General features: G+C 39.7%; 1 protein-coding gene across 2 annotated transcripts in view; it reads right to left on the reverse strand.

Moving 5' to 3' along the window:
* Positions 1–12,182, reverse strand: part of rxrab (retinoid x receptor, alpha b) — a 106,912-nt gene extending 94,730 nt beyond the window's left edge. For both annotated transcript variants that reach the window (XM_052108318.1, XM_052108310.1), the window contains exon 1: positions 11,980–12,182. In XM_052108318.1, the coding sequence (XP_051964278.1) occupies positions 11,980–12,007 (28 nt within the window). In that variant the 5' untranslated portion in view covers positions 12,008–12,182. The remainder of the gene's footprint in view (positions 1–11,979) is intronic.
* Positions 12,183–13,782: the final 1,600 nt, after the last annotated feature.

Raw genomic sequence — 13,782 nt, forward strand, 5'->3', positions numbered from 1 at the left:
TTTCATATACAAAAATATATAAATATATATATATATATATATATATATATATATATATGTGTTTACAATACAACTACTAAAAACAGAGAAAGAGAGGAGCTTAAAATCATTAATTGCAAAAAATAAAACTGCAAAATTGGGAACGTCCCAATTAATTGGACGAGCCGAGTTTGAAGCTCTTGTAAAATTACTATAAATGCAAACCTGTGACCGCACATTCTATATTAATGCACCAATATTGCTATTTTGTTTACAACTGCAAACAGTCTACAGCTTGGATAACGAGCGATAATATTTGGCAGAACAAATAGCCTATTTATTCCAAAAACATTAATAAAAAATGTAATTGTTTATTAAACATTGGTGTCTGTTATAATAATGCTGTTGCTGCCATTTTATAAAAGCAATAAGCCAAACCCCTTGACCATGATAAAATCATTGTAACAGACAGCTTCTCAGGCTTCTCATAAACTCGGTATTGATACAGATTTCCCAAATCAATTTGATTCCGATTCACAAGCTCTTGACTCCATTCGATTCAGATTTTTATTCGATTGAATACAATTCCAATTGATTAGGGAATATTTCAGTTATAGTGTCCATTTTGCTTTCATATGAAATACATTTTCTCTTAACTAATGTTGCTAATAATAGCTTCTTCTGTGAAAACATCACATTTATACAATAATGCTTCTCTAAGCATAGAAAATGTTGCATCAGATTTAATTAAATTGTAAATTTATAGGTTCAACAGCTTTAGAAGCAAGTGGGAACATTTCCTACATGATACATTATGAAAAATAAGTTTTTCATAAGTTTGGTCACATATTAGCTTTTTTTTTAAATGACCAATTTCATGTCAACCATAACTTGTTCTATTAACAAGTATTTAATTAGTCTCTTAAAGAAAAGCAGAAAATAAATGTACTGTCTCTTTAGGAACAGTAGGCACTGTTTTCTGTTTATTCAGAGGCACAGCTATGTTTTTCAAGCTCGCTATGAGATGCAGGTGAGTGAAGCGTGCCGGCGCGCTGGTCAAGCTCCATCAACGTGGCTTCTGAACAGCACTGCAGAGTATTCATCTAGCAAATCTCTGCTCTCTCCCTAACAAAATGGATGAACTACATCTCCTCACCCACAAAAACAAGGACTTTTCAAACTCAGCCAGATTTCTGTGAACACAAGGCAGCAGAGTGAAGCCATTCCGGACAGCACGTTACATCTGCCAGGCTTTCAGCTGTTCAGAGTGGATGGCATTATGGAGTTAACAGGGAATTATTCGGAACGTGTTTTTACATCAATGAAAGTTGGTGTACAGATGTAACAATGTTAAAGAAGATGTGCTGTCCTAATTTTGAAGCGCTCTTTATCAACTGTAAGCCCTTCTACTCACTGTGGGAGTGTTTCTCATTTATTCTGGTAAGTGTTTCCACCACATGCGTGTGTGAATGCAGCACTGCAACAGCTGGCTGATCAGATCACAGACACGGAACAACAATACCCTGACTCAATTATTATTATTATCTGTGATTTTATTACAATTTTAATTTATTAACCAGTAAAATGCCAAAATACAGACAGAACATTACATACCCTACCAGCGACAGAAATATACTGGACCACTGCTACACAACATTAAAAGATATTCTCTAGAGCGGCTTTGGGACTCTCTGATCTCTGATCTTCTTCCGACCTACAGGCAGAAACTTAAATCAGCTAAACCTGTAGTAAAGTCTGGACCAATAACAGACTTTCGAGGGGAGCGTGAGCGGCTGACTAACCCAGCCCGTGCCTGGGCATTCCTATGGACACTACCCCACCCTTTCACGGAGCCCTGTTCATTGCGAGGATGCCAGATTCCCCCTTTATTATGAACACTATTCCCCCTTGGACACTTTATTACCCCTTTTGGACATTTTTACGTTTATTATTGTTTCCAATAAATGGCTCTCCGAGGCTTGACGCCACACCCACTGTGTCTGTTTCTTGCTCACCCTGCCACAGTCTGCGAAAGTTTAACAATATCTGTGCTGTCTTCAGACCTGTATACACCTTTCCTGGGACTTGACATGGATCAAAAGTGTTTTTTTTTTTTTTTTTTCTTGCCATCATTTTATGGATGTTTTTCCATTCACAGCCATTGTTTCCTCACGTTGATGGTCACAAATATGGCGTCAGCAGGGAAAAGTGATGTCACTGAAACAGGTCAATATACCAGTTAAAATCATATAGCTTCATATAGTTAGTTGATGGTCACAAATATGGCGTCAGCAGGGAAAAGTGATGTCACTGAAACAGGTCAATATACCAGTTAAAATCATATACCTGTAAACATTTTACATTTTGTAATATTGTTTATGTCACGGTTATGCAAAACATCACCACATGGCACAGAATGCAGGTGTCCTTTGGTTGCACTGAAAATTACCATTTTGCATCACTCGGATGGATATGAGTTGTAAAATTTACGTCATGGTAAGTTTTATCCTAATTAGTTGCTTATGCCTTATTTCTGTATTAAAAAGTGTCTGTTCTTATGGTCACAGAGGTCCCTCACTCCCTTTCTCTCTCTCTCTCTTTCTCTCTCTCGCACAAACACACACACAAATACAAACCGCAGAAAGAGTGAAGCCACGTAAATATGTTTTTTATCTGTCAAAAATTTGCTTATGCTGTCCTACCTGTGTCTGTTCTACCACTATTCAAAAGAGAGAAGTGATCATCCTAAAATAACCTCTTTTATTTAAAAAGTGCAATTATATTTAATATAGTCACCAAAAGCTATATCTATGTTTTGATTATTAATTACAGTGCTGACCTACAGATTTCATCTCTGCAGACCTATCAGGTATTCTCATGGTTTTTATAAGGACATTGGATTATCATTTGATATCAATATTTATCACGATATACATTCCCATTTTCACATTGGACATTTTTTTTATTTAAATTGGCAGAAGAAACAAAAAATCTATACAGTAAAAATATTTGTTTTCGAGAAATATATTCAAGAATACAGCACAGAAAGATCAGATCTGATGTACACAGCAATTTTGTTTTGTCATGCTACAAGATGATGAGAGGGCGCAACCATCGTCATGACATCTTGCGGTCTGAATGGAATCTATCCGTGGTCCGGACCCGGACCCAGACAGCGGTGACTGGCGTAGCCTAATTGTTAGCAAGGCAGCTAACGTTAGCAACTTCATACAGTCTGAGAAAGCCAAACTGCTTGCATTTTTAGCGACATGTATTTGATCGTCTAGATGTAGAACGCAGGCTAAATAATGGAAATTACTCAAAAGCTTATCATTGATATAGTGTATTTGTTTATCGTGATAAATATTGAGATAATTTTTATCGCTGTAGTGATGTGGCCATGGCCGAGAGACATCTGTGGAGAGCAAGGCTGAAAGAGGAAGAATGGTAAGGATTTACACCTGTGGCAAATTATCTCTAACAGATGTTCTGTGTTACTGTGAGAGCTGGAGAGGGATAAGAGGGCAGCCCAGACTGCCGGAGGGGAGAGAAAGAGCGACACACAAAGCTGTTTGTGTGTGCATTTATGTTGAGACCCGTTTGTGTTACAATTGTGAATAAAGAGACTTAGAGAATGAAGTCCTGAAGAGAATTATTTATCTGGCTCCTGCTTCCTCCTTCAAAGAGAGGTGATCTGTCACAGTGGTGCCAAAACCCAGGATTAGGAGGAAGAAAACAAAGTCATGGGGTCCTCGCCAAATTTATCTTGCCGGCATCCACCAGACCCAACATCAAGCACTCCTGGACTTATGTGCAGAGCAGGAGCAGCGTTTCCAGGTCCTGCTCCATGCCCAGGTGGAGGACCGACAGGTATTGCAGATGGCCCTGGGGAGTACTCCATCCGCAACCCTGACTGCAGCCATGACCCCGACCCACATTACACTCACAAAGATGGGGCCACAGGACAATCCAGAGGCCTTCAACGAGTTCTTTGAGCCGGTGGCTGAAGCATGGGGCTGGCTAACACCCAGTGGGCAGTCTGATTGCTGCCCTTGCTGTCTGGAGAAGCCTAGCTCGCGGCCCAACAACTTACAGTCGCTAACATCCTGGAGTATGCAGATCTAAAGTGGGCTATCTTGCCATACTCCTGACACCGGCAGTGCTTCCGTACGCTGTCAACAGTAAATGTGGTCACCCGTTTGCCTTTGCCCAACAGCTCTACGATGCCTGTTGGAGGTGGCTGCTGTTAAGGATCGCAACACCGAAGCTGTCATCAACCTCATAGTACTGGAGCAGTTCGTTGGCCGCTTACCAAAATGAACGGCAGAGTTGGTCCATTGCCACCACCCAGGATCGCTGACGGAGGCAATCCAGCTGGCTGAGGACCATTTGGCAGAATATCTGGGGGCCAGCGAGCCCTCTTCTCTCTCTCTCTCTCTCTCTCTCTCTCTCTCTCTCTCCTCCTTCCCCCTCTCCTTCTCCTCATCCTTAAACAGGGAATTAAGACCCCAAAACCGGTTCCCCGGTCATGTGGACCTTTCAACACTCCAGTTTTTCCTAACCCTCTCCACTCTCTCCCACAGGTGGGTGAATCCACGGGTGTGAAGTCTGGGCCAGTCTACTGGAGCTGTGGGAGCCAGGGCACTTTCAGGACCGATGCCCAGCAATGGAGGTGGAGACATTTGTCTGGATCCCTGATAACCCTGATCGAGCAGGAGTGTACTGGATACCAGTGAGTATAAAGGGGGGTACATACCAAGCATGGGTGGATTCAGGTTGTAATAAAACCTCCATTCACCAAAGCTTGGTTCAGTCCGAGTCTTTGAATACAGGCCAGCGGGTGAAGGTAAGGTGTGTGCACAAGGATATTAAAAATTATTCTGTAGTGACTGTGGCAGGGCGGAGGGCGGGGCCGGGTCGTGATACTACACACCGGTCCCGTATTAGGCTAATTATGCCTCCGTGAGGTTTAAAGGCTGACTGCAGAGGGCCGTGCGGGAGAGAGAGATCGTTAGCGGACATGTCCGTCATGTGTGTTTATGTTGTCTTTTGAGTTTCTCATTAAAATATGATTTATATCGTCAAGCCGGTTCTCGCCTCCTCCTTTCCATTGAACTACGTTACAGTGACATTATTAAATTTCGGGTACAAAATATAGTGTCGAGGCTGCGGTTAGTCCCCGCCTCACACATCCACTAATCTTGGGTACAAATTGACATTTACTACATTATTAAGGGGAATGTGTGTGGATGGGTCCTGCAACAAAGTGTATCAGTGTGTGGTGTGTGATTCGTTGGCTTGGGATGAGGTGCCAGGGCCATCTATGTCAGCTCCAAGTCTGGAGGACATAAGGGTGGTGGAAGTCTCAGCTTCCCTGCAGGGGATTTCCCTCTGGAGTAGAAGCAAGACAAGACTCTTAGGCATGCCTTAGAAAAGTGAAAGTGATTGATGGTCAACGCCTCCAGCCAGATATTGCACTCTTATCAGAGCATGTGAGTGAAGCGTAGTGGTGTGACTCACCGCTCAATATTCTGCTCTATGCGCATGCGCTCCACTCAATCGCTCATAGCCCAAGCGAATAGTACACTCATGTACCGCTCACGCTCAACGGTAAAAAAAGTTCACTCAAATCCTGCTCCGACGTGAAATTTCTCTGTAGTATACTTGTTTCTGTTTGTAATAAATTGTATTTTTCTCCCATTTTTCTCCCCAATTTGGAATGCCCAATTCCCAATTCACACTAAGTCCTCATGGTGGCATTGTGACTCGCCTCAATTTGGGTGGCAGAGGACAAATCCCAGTTGTCACAGCCCAAGCGAATAGTACACTCATGTACCGCTCACCGGTAAAACAAAGTTTGTTCAAATCCCCCTCCAACGTGAAATTTATCTGTAGTATACTTTTTCTGTTTGTAATACATTTATTTTTTTTATTTTCTCTCGTTTTTCTCCCTAATTTGGAGTGCCCAAATTCCAATACACACTAAGTCCTCATGGTAGCGTAGTGACTCCCCTCAATCCGGGTGGTGGAGGACAAATCCCAGTTGCCTCCGCGTCTGAAACCATCAATCTGCGCATCTTATCATGTGGCTTGTTGAGTGCATTACCGCGGAAACATAGCACGTGTGGAGGCTTCGCGGCAATCACCGCTGCATCCACATACAACTTACCACACGCCTCACCGATAGCAAACCACATTATAGTGACCACGAGGAGGTTACCTTTTATGACTGTACCGTCCCTAGCAACCTGGCCAATTTGGTTGCTTGGGAGACCTGGCTGGAGTCACTCAGCACGCCCTGGGATTCAAACTCCAGGTGTGATAATCACCATATTTACTCGCTGAGCTACCCAGGTCCTGTAATACATTTTTATTAAATGTCTTTAATAAATGTCTCAATTACAGTTGAAGATAACAGTTCATCTGTTCATAAAGAAAACTTGCCACAACACCCAGAAAGCTGTATCCTCTTCTGTTTGCCCAAATGTCTAAAGTAAGCACAAAGCCATCTCCTAACTGCAACAGCTCTCTAAGTCTGCCTTCCATCTAGCTGAGAGTATTTGGCATCAGATTATCACGTACTGTGCTGTAACATGGTGTGGTATAGTCGGGCTGGGCAATGCTAGCAAAATGACGCATACCCTCTTGTTCACCTATTGTAAAAAAAATGCTAATTGTTTAATAAAAATCTAATTATTTCTTCTGTGCGCTTGACACAGAGAACTGGGGATGCCGGTGAGGAAAACAATTCTTTATCTCCTTTTGACTGGTTGCATTTTTTTCTGTAAAGAACAAATTTGCATACATTACATTAGCGTACAATTTATTGGATACAATCTAAATACTATGCCAAATTACGCGGGTCAGTTTTCAAAATAATAAAAAAATAAGTGTTGTTATAGCTTTTGTAGTCTAATTTTAACGTTGCCTAAATAAGCAACCTTTCAATAGGCTAACTATTCATATTACAGTTGTTTGTAGGCTATTGCTTACTTCTAGCTGCATTGATATGAATGCATAACAACAAGATACCTTACTACCTACTTATCTATTAATTTGTTATCAAATGGTATGTAACCTACTATCTCACCTTTTGCTGCACTATGTTTGCAAAGCACATCCTCGTGCTTTCTTGCAATGTGCTGCTTAAGATTCCAAAAATAATCTTTGATAACTCTCAGAATCTCTCTACACTCCCTTTCAATTTCTTCTCTCTCCTCTTTCTTAACTTTGACTGTGCATTTATGCAGGGCCTATAACGTTTGCAACTTCATTAAAACAATATTTGAAAACCATGACCTTAGATCTATTGCTTATTTCACAGATTCTCGAACCAGCATATCACAAAGAACATTCTGGGTTAAGCAAGTGGCGCTGAACGGTCTGAGTGAGCGCAGCGTAGAAAGGCACTCACCGCTCTAATCTGATGGCTTGTCACTTAGGGCAGGAAAAAAAACACTAAACCATCTAAAAACACAATTTCAGTTTCTATTGGCCAGGCATTCGCGGTGATGTTCACATTTGGTGTGCGGCATGCAGTGAATGTTAGCTGGTTAATCCGCCGGCCACCCAAGAGCGCCATTGCGCCCCCTTCCATTGAACGATGTCCTTTTAAATAATTGGTATGGACCTCGTCTGGCCTTTTGAATGGATGGCATGCTCGCAAAGCTTTGTGTTGGTTCTGGTGGATTACGCAATGTGATATCCAGAAGTATTGCAGAGGCACTATTCAGAATCATCTCCTGAGTGGGGATTCCGAAAGAAATCCTCACTGATCAGGGCACAAAGTTTATGTCACGTACACTATGCAAACTATACAAATTATTAGGGATTAAATTGATTCGGACCAGCAATATCATCCCCAAACTGATGGCTTGGTTGAACGATTGAATCAGACCATAAGAATATGATTCATAAGTTTGTGAACAAAGACACTCGAATTTAGGACAAATGGCTTGAGCCCCTATTATTTGCATTTCGAGTGATTCTGCAAGCCTCCATGGAGGTTTAGAATTATTTCCATTCTATTATTGTATGGGTTCCAACTGCGTAGTGTGTTTGACATCCTACAGGAAAATTGAGATGAGACATCGATCTCTATATTACTCGCCAAGTGGCAAGGACCCAAGTCGGGGAAATCGATTATGAGGTGAAATGAATGGATAGAGTTGGAGCGTGTCTGATTTACTACCTCAACCTCCTAAAACCGCAGATAGAGGCACTCCCTGTGACTTTGGCGATGATGGTTCCGGGCTTCCACTTCCACCCACCGGTTGGGGAGTACTTTCACCCTCTGTTTGGATCACACCCTGCTCCATTGGCTCCATCGCATGAAGGATCACCCGTTGGTATCTAGCCTCCAGCCTTTTAAGTTCAAGGTGGTCCACAGGCCTGGGGTGCAGATGGCTGCGGCAGATTTCCTCTCTAGAAATGGGGGGTATGTGTTCATATATGCCAAAACAAACCGAACTAAGGGAGAAAACGCACCAGGTTTGGAAACATATGCTCCAACCATATTGTGTGAAAAGGCCCTAAGAATCAATATGGGATCATTCAAATGAAGATCATAAATCATTGGAAAATCTGTATTTTTACCCAGCCCTACTGTACAGATATAACACAGCAATTGTTGATTACCTGAATAAAGGCAATAAAAAGAATACTAATGAATACTATGAGAGATATATAGAGCTTAGGTAGCTGTGGTGGTAAAGGCAGAGGTCAGTTTTCAAATATTAGTTAAGTGTCTGTCATGTCCAGTGAAGAAGCTGACCTCATAAGTTTGCACCTGGTAATTAGACAGCTGGCCCTCTCATTAAATTGTCTGTTGCATACCTCAAAAACAAGGACAGACACAGACTTAAACATATTAGGTCATTACACTGGTGATGACCTGAGTCTAGACAAAATGCAGCATTGGATGGTCAGAGGAGTCTTCAGTCTGGCTACAAACACTCACAAACACACTCTCCATACTCTAAATGACATGGAACTTATACTGCCATAAAGATGGAAAGTGGAGATGGAAGCCTCTGTTTTAAATTCTTTAGATTCTCCAAATCCATTAACTTAAACTGAATTATCATGCATAAGGTCAAGCTCCAAAACAAGTTGTTAATGGCCAGTATTTGGAATTTTTCTGAAATGTTGCCTTGAAGACTTCAAAGAAAAAATAAAACATATTCCATTAGTTGCCAAACAGTATGAATTAGAAAGTAACCCAATGCACACACACACACACACACACACACACACACACACACATGTTGTGTTTCCATGTTTTATGGGGACTTTCCATAGACATAATGGTTTTTATACTGTACAAACTCTATATTCTATCCCCTAAACCTAACCCTACCCCTAAACCTAACCCTCACAGAAAACTTTCTGCATTTTTACATTTTCAAAAAACATAATTTAGTATGATTTATAAGCTGTTTTCCTCATGGGGACCGACAAAATGTCCCCACAAGGTCAAACATTTCGGGTTTTACTATCCTTATGGGGACATTTGGTCCCCACAAAGTGATAAATACACGCTCACACATACACACACACACACACACACACACACACACTCACACTCACAGTCACACTCACAAAATATGTACATATTTAGTGTATTAGGTCCAAAAGACCACTAGTGGCAATGTTTCTACTTTGCATTCTTTTTTACTTTATTAGATTTTTTTATAATAAATTATTTTATTAGCATAACAATTTCAGTAAAAAGCATAATTGAAAAAGTTTACATGAATTTCAGAATTTCTTAGTATTTGGTGTGTCCCCCTTTTGCTTGACATCATGCACTTGAGCAAGCATGAACTCCACAAGTTTGTGCAAAACCTGATGATCCATGTTATCCCAGCCTGATTTGACAATGTTCCACAGCATCATGTGTGCTTCAATGGAAGCAAGGAAATCTGACCATCTGTGCTTAAGATCACCATCACACATTTGCCTACATTTTATTAGTGACCTATAAATAGTGCAGAATCTTAAATATTTATTTTCTATATTCCGGCATGTTTCATTGTTTTACATTTTTCAAAATCCTATAAATTAAATAGAAATTCCTGGAATTTAAATGTGGTCTCAGACATTTGAAACACCACTGTACATAGTATACTAACACTTTCCTTACTCTAAATGTATGCATCAAAACAGCCAGGTCCATAGTACAAGGTGCAGAGTTGCCTTTATCAAGAAATCGTTCATATACAGTGCATGGAGCAAATGATTAACAGGAAAGCTTTTTAAGCCACTCCAAGACACCTATGCGTGTCCCTTGAGCTATCTTTCTCATCCTTCTCAAAAGGTTTTCAGAGCTGATGCTTAAACTGCAACAGCTTGTACAATAGTGGAACAAGAGAAGACCTAAACACACACTCCCCCTCCAGTGTGTGTGTGTGTGAGTGTGTGTCACCTGACACTTCAAGTGAACTTTCACAAGTGCAGTGTGGTCTTCTCTGTGTTCCCTGTCTAGAAAGGGTCATCACTGCTTTTTATTTGGAGACAGACAGTGGCTGGAGGGTGTCTGTGAGACGCTGTCACTTTAAGCAATTAACTATCCTTTGAAAGCCACTCTTATAAAACTGACAGCTGCAGACATTCACAAAGGACCAATCACCTCCTCAGAAACACAAAACTTCTCCGCCATAAACCAAACTGGTTCTGTTTTATTGGGGTGGTCCCGTGCACCCCCCTGACAACCACCACGGATGGACCCTCTTACAATGGGACCCTCTATTTCTTATAAATGCTCATGGACTTGGGAAGCTCCAGGGTAAGACTGTGGTCTCCAGTGACCTACAGAGAGCAGTCTTTAAAATTCCAGTAAAGTGGTTGAGAAAATAAAATAAGTGGCAGTGTCAAAACTGTGGCCAGTCTACACAATGTCTTACCATCTGTACCATCACATAACATAAGTTATGAATTTACAAATTTCGTGGGCAACTATTACAGTAGGCTATATTATTTCTCAGCATTGCCAGTCATTGATTTTGTAACCAAGCTGAATTCAGGTTAATTTGACAGAGGCTGATGTGGTGTGAACGGAGTTTATGTAAGAAAAGTGCTATTTCACACTTTATAATTCACTATGAACACAGCACATAATGACCAAGCGAATGAGAAAGACCCCGATAAATCCAAGAGCTCTAGTAAAGTCTCCAAATCTCAGTCATCCATAGCTCGGTGTACCACCCTTTGAAGTGGCTCAGAAAACTCCAAGTGTCCTGACGTTGTTTCGCGCTTAGGGGCCGTTCAATTCGAACGCGGTGGTTTTTCTATGTAAACATGCGCTAGACGGATGTTTTTGGCGTTGTGCCGCGTCTTGCTGGTTTTTCAGCGTCTCGCGCAAAAGTGCGGCGTTTTTTAAGACGACGTGTTAAGTTAAAAAGAACGTAAATAAAAAATAAAAAAATTCCGTTCTGTTCTATTCGTTGCACTGCGTCTAGCTTTATTAGCACAAGGTTACACACAACGACCCCTTTGGAGAGATAAATGTGACAGCGCACAATTGAAGAACATTAGCACTGTTTGATTGCGTTTATCAACAAGTCTGCAATTAATTAATTAATTCGTCACACAGTTTAATTGGTCTTGATACATTGAAGATAATGTGATAATTGCAACATAGCCTAGATATAAACTAATAATAGGCTATTATTAATGATTCCTAATTTTCTGGCTTGGTTATTATTTACATTTCTTGACTAGCTAACGCCTACAAAGTAATAAATAAATAAAAATTGTGTGTGTGTGTGTGTGTGTGTATATATATATATATATATATATATATATATATATATATATATATATATATATATATTTTAAGTTAAACTTGTTTTAGGAGCGCATAGACATGTGAGCGTAAACATGCTGTGTTTCGTTTCGTTTCGTTAAGCATTTCTGAGCAAAAACTAATACATGTCTCAAACCCGTGCATGACAGTAACGTTAAGATAATAGAAACCATATTTCCAAGAGTGAAACTCACCTAGAGAAAAGAAAGGTTTGGTTTCCATTTTAGCGCATGCCAGCTTATGTTTCTAGTAGATAACAATATGTTTTCCAAACGTGAACGCTTTATGATCCAGTAGGAAACGCCGTCGGACTAAAGCCCGAGATCCGCTGTCAAAATCCACTTAAATTATAACCAAACTATCTACTTCCATCGGCTCCATCCACTTTCCAACTCTGCGAGAGCGCTCACTCACTCCCTTCAGTATTCCTAAAGCTATCAAGCACTGCCTCACCAGGGACCCCACCAAGGGGGACTCTCACCGACAGCTCTTATGCAGCGACACAATTGTCATTTATTTATTTATAAAGAAAATTTTAATTTAAGTTATTGGATTTTGAAAGTATATGTACAATATATATATAATATTTAAATATATACATATATGCAGTATAGATATTATTTATTATGTTTAATAAATATAAAATTCAGATAATAAAAGAACAGTTCTGCAGACTATGACTACAAGTGTAATGCAAATTAACCAATAGTATATAACTCTTATATGCTTAGACTTTGCAAACATTATAATGTCCTCTTTATTTACATGTTCAATTCAACAATAAGTGCACTTTTAACCTGCAAAGAGCAACTAGAATCTCCTAAACTGTGATTATAATCTTGTTAACACTTGTCATCTCTTCAGGCAGGTCAATGTCATGTGCTTCACTTTGTGTGGAGAAGACACAGTCAGACAGTTTGTGAGCTTTGGCAAAAGACTTGACAATGAGAAAATCAATATTGCAACTAATGTAAGTTTTGATATTCAAAGCTATGAAGACAGATGTTATCTGAAGCAAACTTTTAATTGGCTGGACTTGGTCTGATTTTCTTACAACTTACAGTTGTCTTGAATTTTCTATCCTTTTTCTGCATTGTACTTAACTTTTTCAGTGAAAACTTCACATTTCTCCAATAATGCTTCTCTGAGCAAAAAATAAACAAACTAATAAATAAATAAAATGCTGCCTCAGATTTAATTAAATTGTGAATTTAGACTTGAGGTTGATTAGCTTTTTGAAGCTAGTGGCACAGTTCAGCTCTTAGAGTTTTACTACAATTAGGCTGCCCATTAGAGCAACTCATAGCTGTAAAAACAGATGAGGTAAGAGTCAAAGGTTAAAATAACAGCTGGTGAGATTGGAAGTCCATACTCACTTTTCAAACAGAATAACATTCTGAGACAAAAATGCCTGCAAGAATGAATGCAATTCTTTCTCATATAGAGATGCATGTATGTAGCCCAATCAGTAAAAAATATTACTTTCATATATGATGACGAGCTCTTTCCACTCATATGTATGGACTACTTTTAAAAAAAAATTAAAACATGCTTCATGTGGCAACATCTAAATTCACTGGTGATATTCAAATCAAAAATATTATTTAACATCACTGAATCAACCTGAATAAATTAGGTTACACCAAAAAATAAAAATAAATAATAATAATAATAATAATTGTAAGTTTTAGATTAGAAATGGCTCCTTAAGGTCACAGTTGCAGGATACCACTATTACAGAGTAAGGAAGTTGTCTATAAATACCCAATTCAGTTTTAGAATACAGACCAAACTAATTCTAAATTCTAACACTGTTTTCAAATGTCTCTCATATTACATTTAGATTGAACATGCTTTTCTGAACTATATAAGGAAGGTTACATATTCATTTATTACATACATGATCAAATTGCTATAGCTATGTCAGTAAGATGACATAAGCAGCGTTTTCTCTTTGAATGACAGCAGAACTGATGCTGGTCATTAGAGGTCTTAGG

Source organism: Xyrauchen texanus, chromosome 3, assembly GCF_025860055.1.
Source record: "Xyrauchen texanus isolate HMW12.3.18 chromosome 3, RBS_HiC_50CHRs, whole genome shotgun sequence".
Classification (NCBI taxonomy): domain Eukaryota; kingdom Metazoa; phylum Chordata; class Actinopteri; order Cypriniformes; family Catostomidae; genus Xyrauchen; species Xyrauchen texanus.